The sequence below is a fragment of the Uloborus diversus genome, chromosome 6, assembly GCF_026930045.1.
Source record: "Uloborus diversus isolate 005 chromosome 6, Udiv.v.3.1, whole genome shotgun sequence".
NCBI lineage: Eukaryota > Metazoa > Arthropoda > Arachnida > Araneae > Uloboridae > Uloborus > Uloborus diversus.
Genome location: NC_072736.1, coordinates 77544503 through 77559888, shown reverse-complemented (window position 1 = coordinate 77559888; position 15386 = coordinate 77544503). Strand labels below are relative to the sequence as shown.

The 15386-nt window shown below is 33.2% G+C and overlaps 1 protein-coding gene across 2 annotated transcripts in view; it reads left to right on the top strand.

The window, feature by feature from the left end:
* The window catches only part of LOC129224690 (complexin-like), a 677646-nt gene that overhangs the window by 432290 nt on the left and 229970 nt on the right, over positions 1 to 15386 (top strand). For both annotated transcript variants that reach the window (XM_054859235.1, XM_054859238.1), the window contains exon 2: positions 2741 to 2908. In XM_054859235.1, the coding sequence (XP_054715210.1) occupies positions 2854 to 2908 (55 nt within the window). In that variant the 5' untranslated portion in view covers positions 2741 to 2853. The remainder of the gene's footprint in view (positions 1 to 2740; positions 2909 to 15386) is intronic.

The window sequence follows — 15386 nt, the reverse complement described above, 5'->3', positions numbered from 1 at the left end:
AAAACATAAAATTAAAAATTTGTTACATATTTGACTAAAAGAAGGAGCTAGCGTTTTATATGGAATGTAATCTTATCATCTATGACAAAAACAAACGAGTTAATTGCATATTATTTAGAGTCTCAGGAGGCTGTTTTGGTGTTCCTTCAAAAAACGCTTTTGCATATGTGATTATTGAAGATTTAAAAAAAAATCGACTTAAAATTGAATTTCGATGAAATTGTATCTTTAACTTTTGTGTTTAGACATTCTATCTTTGTATCGAAAAAGCTGTATTAGCAAATTTTTTACGAAAATGAGAGTCCTCAAGAATGGTCTCCAAGGTCTCCCAGATCATACGCCTTCTGGCTTCTAATTGTGGGGCTGTTTAAAGTAACGCGTATATAAAGATCAGCCTGTTTATCTCACCCAGTTAAAATAAGCTATTCACCATCTTGCGTCAAGTATACGTTTTTAAATACGCAGGAATAACAGTTAAACCAACCCTTAAAAGAGGGCCACTCAAACCGCTTTTGAACAACAAAGTTTTCGCCAGTCAGGGGGTTCAAAATAGACTGGTGACTACTTTTTCGTTTCTTTTTTTTTTCCTTTTTGACCTGTATCCCTTCGTTAAGGTAACGGCCATTTGTTTTTATGTATTTTTTGGTGCTGGAGGGAAGGGGGGGGGGGGGGGGGTATTTACATTTTGAGAGAAGACATGTGTAGGTGTAAACTATTTTTTCTTCCATTGATTGTTTTAGTAACGTATGAGGACTGGTATTTTTTAGAGAAAAAAGTTTTCTAGAAATTTAATTACTGTAACGATGGCAAATCAAGTTTGTTTAACTTTAGATCAGTGAATCGCATGCATAAGCAGAGGAAAAATCTTTATTGTAAAAAAAAAATTAAATAACGTTTTGCTAAAAAGTAGAAGTTAGGTAATAAACCTTTTTCTTTTCTTTCCTTTAATTTCTTGAAAATATATTTTAAAGTATTTCATTATATCATCAATAGTGTCATTCGAGTTCAGTGATCAAAGCCTTTAAGAGCGGCCACCCCCTTTTAACAGTGAAGTTTTCATAGAATGGAGGAAGGAGTGGATTTGCTGTATTGGTCAAAACATCATATCATTTGCTTTAAATTTGTTAAAAGTGCTAATTTCACTAAACAATCCACTTGAAGTAGGTTTTTCTTCTATTTCTTGCGAAACCTTTTGATTTTGTTCTCTTCGATGAAGATACTGAAAAGTGCATGGGTTTAGTTGAGGTAAAGAAAACAAAATATGTTTCAGCTTTAGATCTTCCTCTTGTTTTTGAATGAATTTAGACGCAAAATTTTGTGCATTGTACCCAAGTCTACACTCTCTGAAAGTAGCTGAGTGCGAAAAAGTTACCTTTATGACAGTTTGTTAGCAAATAAATTCAAATTTCACCCGATATTATTCCCTTTTATTTTAGAGACTAGAGTTAAATGAAATCACCCTACCTATTTCCCCATTAAATTGATGTAGGAAGAACTATACACAATTAATTAGAAACTTAAGGCATTCTGCACCAACGACACTCAACCTGTGGCCCGTAGGTCGCAAGTCATCCACTGAATTCTCCAAATCTAATTAAATCCATTTTTTGAAAAACCAGACACAAAACTAAGTTTTGCTCTCGACTTTTGTAAAATACACACAAAAGAGTCATTTGCATCAATAAGGAATAAGTTCAAATTTTGTTGTTTGCATTTATCCTAGAGTGCAGTATTTATCTAGTAAATGGAAAGGCAGAATCGCACATGACATTTATGGGAAGGTGAAATTAAAAACGAAATACTTGTATGAACCTTCCACATTGCACGTAAATCAGTTGAAACCAATTATTTTGCATTTGCAGGCCTGCGGTAGAGGAAAGTTTCAGATCACCTAACTTTAAAAAACAAATTTTTCTTAGTTTCATCTTCAAACAATGATGATGTCTGCCCAATTGTTTAGAACTCTGAGAAAGTATTCTATGTTGACTAGTCTTCACTCACCCACAGTTCCAAATCAAACTGTCACAAGTGAAGTTATAGAGTTTGTTTCCATTTTCTCCATGTTTCAACTTTTGCCACAACTGACCCTACTTGGAAAAAAGAAAAGAGGCAAACTCTTTGAGAGTGAAATGTTTGTTTCATTGGTAAAAAAAAAAACTTATTATCCGGAAACGTAGAAGAATTTAAGTGTTAAATTATAGTTATTAGCAAAAGATTTTAAGCTCAACATCAGAGAAATTATAGATTTGAAGCAGTGAAACATGTGTTTCTAGCGTAAGAATTTAAACGAAAGTCTTCAGCGTAGCAGTGCATTCGAATATCTACAGCGCAACAATGTATACGAATGTCTTTAGCGTAACAATGCATAAGAATTTCTACAATGTAACAAGCTATATGAATGTCTATAGCGTAACACTGTATACAGAAGTCGTTTATAGTGTTATATATTTGCATCAAAGTAGTTTTGGTTTATCTGCACGACACTTAATAAGTAAATTAAGAAGTTGTCGAGTTAAAGTTTTTTATTTAAGTACAATTATAATTGAACTAAGAAGCTTGAGTTTATTGTTTTCTAAAATGAAATTAAAAGTTATGAGGTAAAAATTGTTTTGTATGACATCAAATTCAGTTTACATGAAATTGAGGAGATCTTGAACAGTGATTTCTAAAAACGTTTATCCTAGATTTTTCATATATTACAATGTTGCGAAATTAACAGAGTATATTTTTTTCTTTTCAGATCTAGATTTTAACTTCTAGATCGTGTGGCCCTTCCCTTTCCTGTGTTTCTTCATTGGTCATCGTCCACCTTTTTCACCCTTTCATACTTTGTAAGAAGTCTGCGGAGAAGGGATGGCAGCGTTTGTCGCTAAACAGATGGTGGGCAGCAAGCTCAACGCTGTCAAAGGTAAGAGAAAGAAATAGTTTGAAAAAACAATCTAGATGTATGAATCATTACTTAAGGTTTACTGGCGCAACGATCCCCACTCACAATCCACATCACTGATTGACCCACTCTCCTCTGCGCTTTGTGCAACATAATTGATCTTACTATTTTGCAAATTCTGAAACATCAGAGTCAGAAGGACGTAAGTCATATTATGATACATTTACAGGAGGGAGAAAAAGCTTTTTCTGGCCCATGTGAAGGATCGGAGGCGCGATCTTTTAACCCTGGTAAATCGCAATTTTTTGGAATAATACCGGTCTGAAACTGAGGTACAGAATTTAACTAAATTCATTTGCTGTAAATGATAGCACTGAGATCTTGGGATCATAATGTTTATTGAGTTTAATAATGTTTATTCCTTGAACGGCACAGACGTTAAAAAATATTAAAAGGGTTATTCAAGAGATTGTGACCAGTTAGTCTTCGGTGTGAAAAGTGATAAAAACTGCTGACTAGCTTTATGCCCGGCTTTCAAATCTGTCAACAATTTCTCTTCTTTCCTACTGTTCTGGACAGCCCCCCCCCCCCCCCCCCCACATTGACTCCTCTAAACTTTCTCCTCTTACTCTACTTGAAAACAAACATGAAACGATATCAGTATTGAAACATTTGAGAAATTCAGAGACTTGCACCAAGTCTAGGAAATTTGTTCGGGAAAAGACCAGCCTCGACACCTTTAATGCCTGGATATCTCGCTGAAAGCAATGCACAAACTCAAGAGGGTTCTATCTTGATCATTATAATGCAATATAACGGCTGTGTCAATAAGTATTTTTAATCTTCGCTTTGAAATTACTTTTCGAACAAATCTTATATGTAACTGTTTTTCTCGACTGCTCTACTCTCTATTCACGGAAACGATTTACCTAATGTAGACGAACACTCTGTAAAAACAATTCAGAAACGTTTCTGAAAAATAATGTGCAGCTGATGTGCCCAATTTGTACACGTAACAACTCTTGCAAAAAACAAATGTTTTCCGCTAAAATTCAGTAACCTTCCTGATATTGTCCTAGAATCGTTCTGATGAATTCTGTAATCGCCCCGGTTAAAGTCAGTCGTGTCTCTGGAACCTTTAGAGGAAACTTAGGTAGGCGTAGTATAATAGCTTTGCACCCTCCTGCTTTGCCAAGAAAGCTCCAAAAGCACTATTGCTATCATGGCCAAAGCTGAAGCAGAATTGCATGCAAGTATCATGAATCGAACTCGCCCGCAATTCTTGCAAAGCTACAGAATCCAGCGACTTATTTGCTCTCATTGGGAGTTCAGTCAACCTGTATGAGCCTTAATCGAACAAAATCTAATACACTTATTAAATACCCTCAGTTAATCTTCAAACTGTTTGCTAAAGATATTTCCCACAACAGCGAGAAATATGCATTCGTACAACTTGTACCAACTCAGGAAACGTTGTGACAAAAATACTTCATTTTCTCGGAAAGTGTATAACAACCTGCGAACTCACGAAACTTCACACGGAAATAAACAGTAACGTTTCGGAATTATTTTACAGTGCAGATTGGCAGAAGGTTTTCCACTATGGCACTTTTGAGGATTTTCCCTAGAAAAAAAAGTTGCAAAATAGTATTTGCATTCACCGTCTGCTGGGCACCAATTTGCTTTTGTAAAGGCCAAGCACGTAATTGAGGTCGTCAAAAGGCATATCTCTTTGTTTACATCTACTCCATCTTTACCATGAACGTAGTATATGTATAAATTTAGGTCTCGTCTTCTTCAACTATATTTACAACTCTAGTTTTCTAGGTAACTGTGAACAACTATTTTCAACTAGTAATTAAAAGCTTGAGAGCTTTTAATTACCATTTTAAAATTACTAACTTATTTGTAAAACATAATTAAAAAAGACATTATCGCAATTTTACTTTGTAATACATTCGTATTTAAGAAAAAACAATGTATGGTGGAAATAATTGTACTTGAACTTACTCTCTGTTTTAAGTTTCACGCAGATACATCAAATATAACTACTTTCTTCTGTTTTTTTGTTCTTCAAAAGATTCAAAACTGCTCCATTTCGACAAGTGCGTCGAGGTATCAAACGCGAGAAAACATTTAATCACCGACGGTGTAAAGTAAACAATGAATATCATAAAAACTTTTTCACTTTCCCTGCAAACGTAATCAAACTTCAGAATTTCTCGTTCGGATTTAATTAACATTTTCCTTTCAATGAAATCTTAATTAAAAATTACTTTAATAGAGAGTGTGATTTCGTTTTTTGAAATCGAGACTAATCATAACTTCACGCCTTGAGCTAGAAATTAATTGAAAATGTTTTTTCATGTCTGATATTTTAAAGAATCACTGAAGAATAAAAATAACAAAGATTTACAACATCAGTTGAATCAATATTTGGTTTAGTTCTGAAAGATTCCGGAACACACAAAGCAACTTCGTGCTTTTTAAAGAATTTTTAATTTCAATGTACAAAAGGGTGTGTTTCCTTTTTTAGGTACACAAAAATTCTTTTTACGGAATTCCCTAGTACAGATGAAAAGAATTCTGCTAGACTGATTTTCAAATTAAAACTGAATATATTCCCCTTTTTGAATTTTTTGTAAACTGAAATCAAAATTCACGCGTTTTTGTGTGACGGTTTAATACATATCTCGCTAAAAATACATTTTAACTAATTATAATGGAAAGGAAAACCAGTTTGGTTCCACAAATTTAGCTCTAATATTCATTATTTTCAAAGGTAATTTTTTTCCCGATCGCATATTTTAAGATTACGTTACGTTAAAGACAAAAACAAAACTTCAGCAAAAGATAAAACCAATTCTAATATTAGACATTATATTTTAAGAATTATGTCTTAATACATTCATAATGTAACGTTTTCATTACTTAAAAAATAATTGAATAGTAATTAAAAATAGGCATTTAGTACATTACAGTTATTCAGTAGTCATGATTTAAAAAAAAAAGCTAAATAAAGTAACAATTTGTACAAATTATCTGCTGAGAATGAAGGTCCAAAGATATTTCGTTATTTAAACTAAAACAATGTGCACTGTTGAAAGCATTTTACATAAACAAAATAAAACAAACACAAGATTAAGTACACAGCACCGAAAAAATGAATAAAATGTCACTGTAAAAGGCACTTATGTACATAAATTAAGAAAAAATACCTAATTTTAAAACTAGTAAAAAAGTTATTTAAAGCGCCACACATTTGTTAGAAATATTACGTTGCTGAGAGAAACAAACGAAAATTAATATTATATTTCAATTTAGAAAATAAGTTTCTGATTTCTCCGTTTCAGTTATATTAATTAAAAGGCTACGTTTTCACTTATATTAATTGAGGATACGTACAAAATATAAAATTGAAACAAACATTATACCAAAACATTTAGTTATTACATTTAAAAGTAGAATTTAGGTTACGAGCATACCAATGCTTGCTGTAAATAAAATAATACCTTTGTGCTGAAAGTTAATAGTTGATTAAACAAAGGTTGCAGAGTACAACTTCGCGAATAAATTATACACTCATGATTCAGGGTGAAACGGAACCTTTTCTCAATGGAAGGGATGTGAACTTGCGGATGTAAAGCCTTTTTTTTCTTCTTTTTGGATGTCGATTCGTTCATAAGCCCTCTACCTTGCCTTGAAAAGGGGGTTCTTTGTAACACACGTGTATTATTAATTATTATTATTATTTTAAATTTATCACGGAATTATATAAGCAATCCTAGACAATCTCCATGAATCCGATTATCTCCAACGAATTCAAAAACAATTCTGTGTCGCAAAGGACCTCATATCTTGAAAATCTCATACTAAAATGTGAAGATATGAGGCCTCATCAGCAGAACACCAATGGCATTCCGGAAACTTCTTATGACCCTTACAAAAAATGAGAGCAAGTATACCTATATATATATATATATATATATATATACATATATATATATATATATATATATATATATATATATATATATATATATATATATATATATATATATATATATATATATATATATATATATATATATATATATATATATATATATATATATATATATATATATATATATATATATATATATATATATATATATATATATTTTTTTTTTTTTTTTTTTTTTTTTTTTTTTTTTTTGAAAATTTGTGAACTACTGTGTTTGGCTAGTAACCACTTTCTTTCTTTGTCCTTAAAAGCTCTACAGATAACTCAGGCATAAAATTCAAAATTTTCGTTTCATTAGGCGAATAAAATACTAGAAATAATCATTCTTAAAACGATATCGTGATCTACTAAAGTTGTTATTTAGTTTAAAAAGAGACATTTTTTTACATAAATGTGCCTGTAAATAGCAAGTTTTTTGGCATTTGAACCGCAGTTACAGAAATCAAACAACTTTAATTATTTACTAATTAAGCAGAGTAATCCTACAGAAACATGGGCTCTCATATGGGGGGAAGTGGGGGCTAAAGCCCCCCACGCCAGAAATAAGAACTTCCTGGCTTTTAGTACTTTTTCTTTGAAAAAATATAAAAACATTTCTTCAACCATTAACAAATAAGTCGTTAAATATGTCAAATTTTAATAACTCTGAAATCGCCTTCCATCGGTGAAATATCCTGCTAAATATGTAGTGTCCGTGTATATAAACTGCCAACATTAAAATATTTCAACTATGTTTAACGCAGGCCCAACAACTCTGAAGTTCTCAATTTCAACCAATAAGTTATCATAGTAACACTAGGCGGATTTACATTTCTGGGTAATGTTCTTTAAACGCATATCATAATCTGTTGAAAAATATAAATAGCAGGTCTTTCGGAATTAAAAATGATATAGCTGTGATGAGACACAGTTAATTTACACATTAATCAACCAAGCTAATTCAAAAGAATCTACACATTTAAAAATTTCGATTGCTAACCTTACTTATCAACGCGTTTTATAAAATATTACGATAAAAAACGTAAAATAAAAACTCATTCTTTAAATGAAAATTTTTCTCTTAAGAAAAATTGAGCGCCGCACGCAAATTCCTAATATTACGAAACTCAATTTTCCAGGAAATCAGCTAGTCTACAAGTTATCTTCCAACCCAATCTTTGTTCAGAATAAAGCCATATCTTTCGTTTATAATGCATTACATTTTCTACTGTTGTTTCTTTATTTCGCTTTTACATTCATATTTTTTAGACTTTTTTCTTTCTCAAAAAAGTCGCTTTCCGAGAGCATAACACGCAAATTCTTCATTATTTGAGAAACTTTCCCTCCCTCTTTGGGCTTTTTTCTCGATTTTTTTCCACCATATATTAGGTGGAATCTCTGCATGTATGCTTTTCATTTCTTTAAATCCAAGAAATGTATTTTTTATAACCACTTCAGTAAATTTACTTTAGGAAAACATCGTTCATAAGAGAAACAAAAAATTGTTTTACGAAAAATAATTTTAATGCATATTATTATTTAGTCATGAATGTTTACTGTCAACTACAGGACGTGGAATAGTAACTTTACGGCATTGGAAAAATTTAACATGAACTTTGTCTAGAACTAAACTAAACTGCCAACTGGCATTGTACCTTGGATTGTCTAACTCAATTTAAATCTCGCCTTGAATTGGCTTAAGCTGTAAATTATTGAAAATATTCTATTTTAATAATTAGAAATTGATTTAGAAACCTAATGTGCCTAATGTGAATTCTTAATATAAAAATTATTTTATAATTCTTTGAAGAAAAAAAATAACGTGAATCTCAGTATTTGAAAGATTTGAAAGTAATATACATAAGTAAATTCCAACTGTTACGAGTTTCGGGGTCTTAAGTTGAAGACACTTAGTGGAAAAAAAATAAGAAAATAGCAGTTTTTTAAAAACTTTTTACACAAATCAGGAGTTCTCTACGAAGGCGTTCTTGTACATGTCTTCTTAAAAAAAAGCCCAGCAAAAACAGCAAAATCTACATATTTAATAATTTTGAAGCAATACAGAATTTTCTTGAAAGAGGCTTCCAGAATGTGTTTCACAAATCGGAAATCATGATTCGAACCCCTCTTCCACAGATCCATTCAAATACGCTAAGAAAAAACAGCAGCATTCCAAATATCTCACGTCCTATATAGAACAAATACCTTTGCAAAAGCATGGCTTGACCGTTAATACCGGATCAGCCCAAAACTGACCCCAAGAAATCTGTCAAATACTGTCGGCTGCTCTCGCAAAGATTTTTGAGCCAAAAATTCGATGCAAAAATTTTGGTCCCAAATTGCTCGTATATTTCAGCTTGCCAATTAGTGGCGAAGTTTACATATAACCCTATGGTTGTAATCACATTAAAACTCCCCTGTGTTTAGTTGCCCCATGAACCGATGTTTAAGAATATGTCCCTCTTCAAACTTTATTTTTTCACGTTCAACAACGACTAACATGATGTGACCTTCCCTGCATATCGTCGCCTCAGTGCAACATTAAAACATCAAAGTCTAGAAACATCAGTAGCATATCCTACTGTTGTTCTGAGGCGACAATATAAAGGGTGACCGAAAAGTCCTTGACACATTATTTTGGTATGTTAGGCTTAATTTTTCAAGGACTTGGATAACTCGTATACATATATTTTCATATTAATGTAGTTTATGTATTTTTATAATACAATTCAGCTTTTAATTATCTTAATTAATTGAAGGAGTCGGAGCAGAAATGTGACTAGCCACAAGGAGTGACTTTTCGATCATTTTTTTTTTCATAACTAAAAATGAAATACACATGATGAAAAATTATGTCCTTTAAAGAAAAACATATATGGTTTTAGTATTGCAGAATATAGAATGTATAATACCTTTGAAAAATTCTACAAATATTTTTTGTAGGTTGGAAGTTGGCCTACTCAAACATTCACATCATGTGGCATATCACATTCTTGCCCCGAGTCCTACAATTTATTTGTGAATAATCAACATTTTTAACAGACTTCTTTTAGTTTTGTATTCACTGTTTTCGTTTTAGTTTTTAATGTTTCTTTTTTGAAAAAATATCCAATTTTTGTCACTTGTTTGACCGTTTACTATATGATGCACAGATTGCAGATGAACATATACAAATACAACAAATACAAATACAAATGTGACGATCAGCAACAGGCTCTTGGCACAGCTATGCTGGTCCTAGTCAATTTATTAGTCGTCAATGAAGATCAATGGCCCTCTTAAAGCTATCCACCCACTTGCTAATTACCACCTCATCCGGTAAGCTGTTCCAAATGCCCACAACCCTACTACTACCAAAGTAGTAGTTTTTTCTTATTTCTAGGTTAGCCTGAGATTTGAACAGTTTGAAACAATGCCCCCTTGTCCTGTTTTTGGTGCAAAAATTAAATCCATTAACATCATGTATTTTGATAAATTTAAACAACTGAATGATGTCCCCTCCGATCCTCCTTTGCTCCAGGCGATATATATTAAGCCTATTAAGTCTGGTATCATAATCTAAATCTTAAAGTCCCCTTACTAGTCTAGTTACCCTTCTTTGAACCCTTTCCAATACACAAATATCTTTCCTCAGATAAGGCGGCCAAAAGTGCACAGCATACACCAAATAGGGTCTTACTCAACTCCTATATAAAGGTAGAAGGACCTTTTTAGATTTTTTTTTTTGAAATAGAACTATTGATTAACCTAAGCATTCTGTTGGCTTTGTTACTTGCAATGCTGCACTGTTGGCTAAACTTGAAGTCCTGATTTATTAAGATACCCAGATCAGTAACATTTTCTCCCTGACTAATGATTGAACCCTGTAAACGATAACTCGTACGCTTATCTCGATGATCTAAGTGTAGCACTTGACATTTCCCTACATTAACTGCCATACCGCACTTATCCGCCCACTTAGTAATATAATCTAAATCCTCTTGAAGCTGTCTCACCTGCTCTTAATTTTCTACAATCCCCATAACTTTTATATCATCAGCAAAACAATTCATGCTTCCAGAAATATTTTCATGGATGGCATTCATAAAAAAATAAGCATGAAAGGTCCTCAAACTGTACCCTGAGAAACCCTGCTTAAAACATCCCTCCATTTAGAATGATGTTCCCTCACAACTACTCTTTGTTTCCTTCCAGTTAGTAAATTTCTAATCCAATATAAAGTTTTTCCTCCTATTCCTATGTCAGGTTGTTTGCTGAGACGAGCAGCATGTGGTACCTTATTAAAAGCTTTTTAAAATCAATATAAACAACATCACACACTTTTTGTTATCTAAAGCCACGGTAACCTTGGCGTAGAAATGCAATAAATTAGTAGCACACGATTTACCTTTCCTGAACAAAAACTGCAAACTAGTCAACAGACTACGTGAAATACACCGCCAGCTCAGTCATTTCCAGCCGAGGACTGCAGTTTCGTGCTTATTAGCACTCATCAGCCCGGCATAGGCGGTGTATTTCACGTATTTCTGCCTTAGCCCTGGCTATAGGGCGGTAACTTACTGAATAGTCAACAGACTATTAGTCTCTAAGAAATTCATAATATTAATTTTGATCAAAGTTTCGAAAATCTTACAAACCACTGAAGTCGTTATGTTAACCAGTTTCCACTCCTCTGGTACTGTCCCTGAGTTATAAGAAGCATTAAAAATATTTAAAATAACATCTACCAATACCTTTGCACATTTAACTAAACTTTTGAATAAATATTATGTTTTCCCGCCCCTATATTTGCTTTATTTTTTTTTCAAATGAAATAGAACCTCCTCCCTGTAAAATACAAAATCCTCAAGCTGCATAATAGCTTGTGTCAACTGTTGAGACACAGTTATCGTTAAATACACTGGAAAAAAAGTTATTAAGAACATTTGCAATATCCCTATCGTTTTGTTAACATGATTTTAATAATGCACGCATTTACCTGATATCAAAATGTTCAAAATGATATTTAAATGTCGAAGTCACCAACGTCATCGTCACCAACCCCACATTATATCCATGAATGATTTTTTGACTACGTAGTTATTTTTACATGACAATAGTCATCTCATTAATAGTCAGTCATACATATTTAATCATAAATATTTAATTTTCATTTTTGCGCAATATCTTATGAAGAATGTGGCAATGTATTTATTTATAAAGAATAGTTTTAGAAAAATTGATTTTTTAAGTGCTAAAAGTATAGAAATTGAAAAATATTCTTTTGTGAAAAATAGCTAAGTTATAATCAATTAAGCTATTTTTCATAAAGACGCGACGAAATTACTTTTATTAGGCAAAATTTTTTTATTATACTGATTTATTTTATTTTTGGATAAATATTAGAGCAAATAAAAGTTTTTGTATCAATATTGTGTGCGAAAAGTACACTCAGAAACATTGAAAATAGCGCTCCAAGAAAGAAGAAAGGTATTATTCTATTCTATTCAAGAGTCACAACTGACTTCAACTGCATTTATGTCGAGGACTGCATACTATGTGCCTTGCCTCCGAAAGGTATTATCGCGAAACTTTGCATGTAAGAAGAGTGACATCTGATATGCAAATGATCCGAGTTTGGTGTCGATGCGCATGACCGTTTGCCCACAGTATCGATGCAATCGGGAAAAAGTTGCTATATAAACCAGTGCATAATTTAAGATTTATAAATGTTACTATTACATCCCAAATGTTGGAGAACCTTAATGAGTGCAGGATGCCATGTAGGCGAGTTAGAAAACGTTTCTCACAGTTAAGCGAGTTAGAGAGAGGTTTGATCATCGTCATGAAAATTGCGAGTTAGTCGACGAGCCGTGTCTTTGCCCAGGTGGGTTGGTCGTTCGGAGTGTTCCGTTAGAAATAGTTGGAGGCAGTGGACACGAAATGGTAATTAAGTGCGAAAAACCAGGTCTGGGGCGACCAGGCAGACCACGAGGAGAGAGGATCGAAGGATCGTCCGGCAAGCGCTCGTGGATCTCACACTGACTCGTTCCACCATTCAAGCAGACGCAGGGGTAGCAGTTGTTCCCCGAACCATTTCTAGACGTCTAGTGGAAGTGAATCTACAGTCCAAGCATCCTTTTCGTGTACTCCCTTTAACACCAAAACATAGGCAACTCCGTCTATAATGGTGCGAAGCCAGAGCGATGTGGGATGTCATTGACTGGTAAAAGGTGGTGTTCAGTGACGAATCCCGGTTCGTTTTGGGGTCAGATGATAACCACGTAAGGTTGTGGAAGAGCCCTGGAGAAAGTTACTATTTTACCCATTATATCGCACGACACACTGCCTGCAATGCGGTTATAATGGTTTAAGGGGCCATAACCTGTGATAGCCTGTCCACTCTAGTTGTGGCACGTGAGACCTTATCGGGTCAGCGTTATGTTAATTAAATTTTGCAACCACATGTAGGACCATTTCTAAATGATCTGCCATGGGCAATTTTCTAGCAAGAAAATTCTCGGCCGCATACAGCTAGAGTTGTCAAGACTTCTTAGGTTGTTTTGAGACTCTTCCATGGCCAGCCCGCTCCCCCGACCTGCCCCCTATGGAGCATGTATGGGATCAGCTGAAACGGCAGATGGCGCCGTTCTACTCCGTGCAAGATATAGAAATAGCTGTTTTAAAAATTGTGGGTCCATCTGCCTTAGGACAACATCAGACGATTAATTAGCTCAATGCCGGTATTGTAGCAAATGGGGGTCCAACGCGCTATTGAAGTAGCAATGTATTTATCTCATTGCTTAACCTGGATTTGTTTGATTGTCTAGATTTTGGGATCAAGTGTATCTCTCACCTACATTATTCTGTATATTAAATTCCACTTCAATCCTTCTTAGGGCGCTATTTTCAATGTTCCATATTTCAAGGAAACAAATTATATCCACACCTTGCAGTAAATACAAAACCTTAAGTAATGCATTTATTTTGGTTTCGAATAAAAGAAATTAGAATAAGTAATTAATTATAACAGCATTAAAAAAAGGAAAACGTGAAAACCTTTTAAGTACAAGCGCTTTAATTTTGTAATTTTTTTTTTTTTTTTTTTTGAAACAAAAACATAATGAGAAATTTATCAATTTAGGAAAAAGGCTTTAACAATTATAAATATTTCCATTTGTTTCCAAAAAAAAGGATAAAAAAACCAACAACAAGAGCCGTTATTTAACGCCAAAAAATATTTACTGATTACGACATAGCCCTTTACTAGAGGCACTAAAGATTATTTTCAACTGCTTAATGAGTACGTTTTTAATTGGTGCTATAGTAGTGCTCGTATTAGTAAAAACATCGAAATAGTACAATGTATAATATTAATAAAAGTTGTTATTTATCTCGATGTATTTTTAAATTTCTCTGTGCGTTTTTATGTTTCTAATCAGTGAACAGTAAAAGCACGTGTGAATGCCATTGTTATGTTAGAGTTTCAATTTTAACTCGTAGTTAGGGAAGTGGAGAAATATTTTAATTTACAATTAAGTTAAAAAACTTATAACGTTATAGGACCATTTCATCGTCACGTGCATGACAATACGACTCTGTAATTTTACCAACATTTTGTCATATATCTTGATATTTTAATAAACCAGGAGAAAGCTCCTTTTTATAATATTTATAATTTATACAAAGACTCTCCTGACACAGTGTCATTCTAATTAATAGGGGAGACCGGGGCAGGTTTTCGCGCTTTTTTTAAATTATTATTTTTATTTTTTATTTGTTTGCCTAAGTTTGAAAAAACTATACTACACCATTCAGAGAAACCTTGGCTACAACGTGGAATTACTTACATCAATTAATTATGCTTTGTTTTACAGAAAAATAGTTTTAAGTGTCGTTATGTCACGTGCGAAAATGTGCCCCGTGACCGGGGCAAGTTTTCGCATACCTTATTTATAGACAGGGGCAAGTTTTCGCATGCACTTATATCAATATAATTTAGGAAATCAAACAAAATATTTTCAAGGTAGGTTATTTATTGATTTTCAGTAAATATACATTTCAAAAAATTCATCACTGACTTGGCTACTTAATAATTTTAATACATGTAGAACTGTTAAAAACACTAATCGTCATCGTCACTGTCACAATTAATGCATACACAGAACGTAGAGTTTCCTTTGATGCAAGACCCATCTTTTGCAACGAGTGCACTTTACCCATATCTCTTTAGCCTTATATTTACTGTACAATTCTAAGCAGTAAATGCAAGCACAATCTTCTTCCTCTGAATCACTCGATTCTTCATTTTCTTCGGGCTTGTTAGGTTTTCCAATTTGTCTCTTAAATAAACTCTTTTTTTACATTTTTCTTATTTTTCTTTTTATTCTCCTTTTTCATTTGTTTTCTCTGCTTAGCTTATTGCTGCTCTAGTCTAAGCTGGTCTTTGACCGGAGTGTCGGTCAAAATAGCCGACTTTCTCTTCTTTCTTCCTTTGCCGGTCTGTTTTCTCGGACCCGCTTTTTCCAGAGGTTT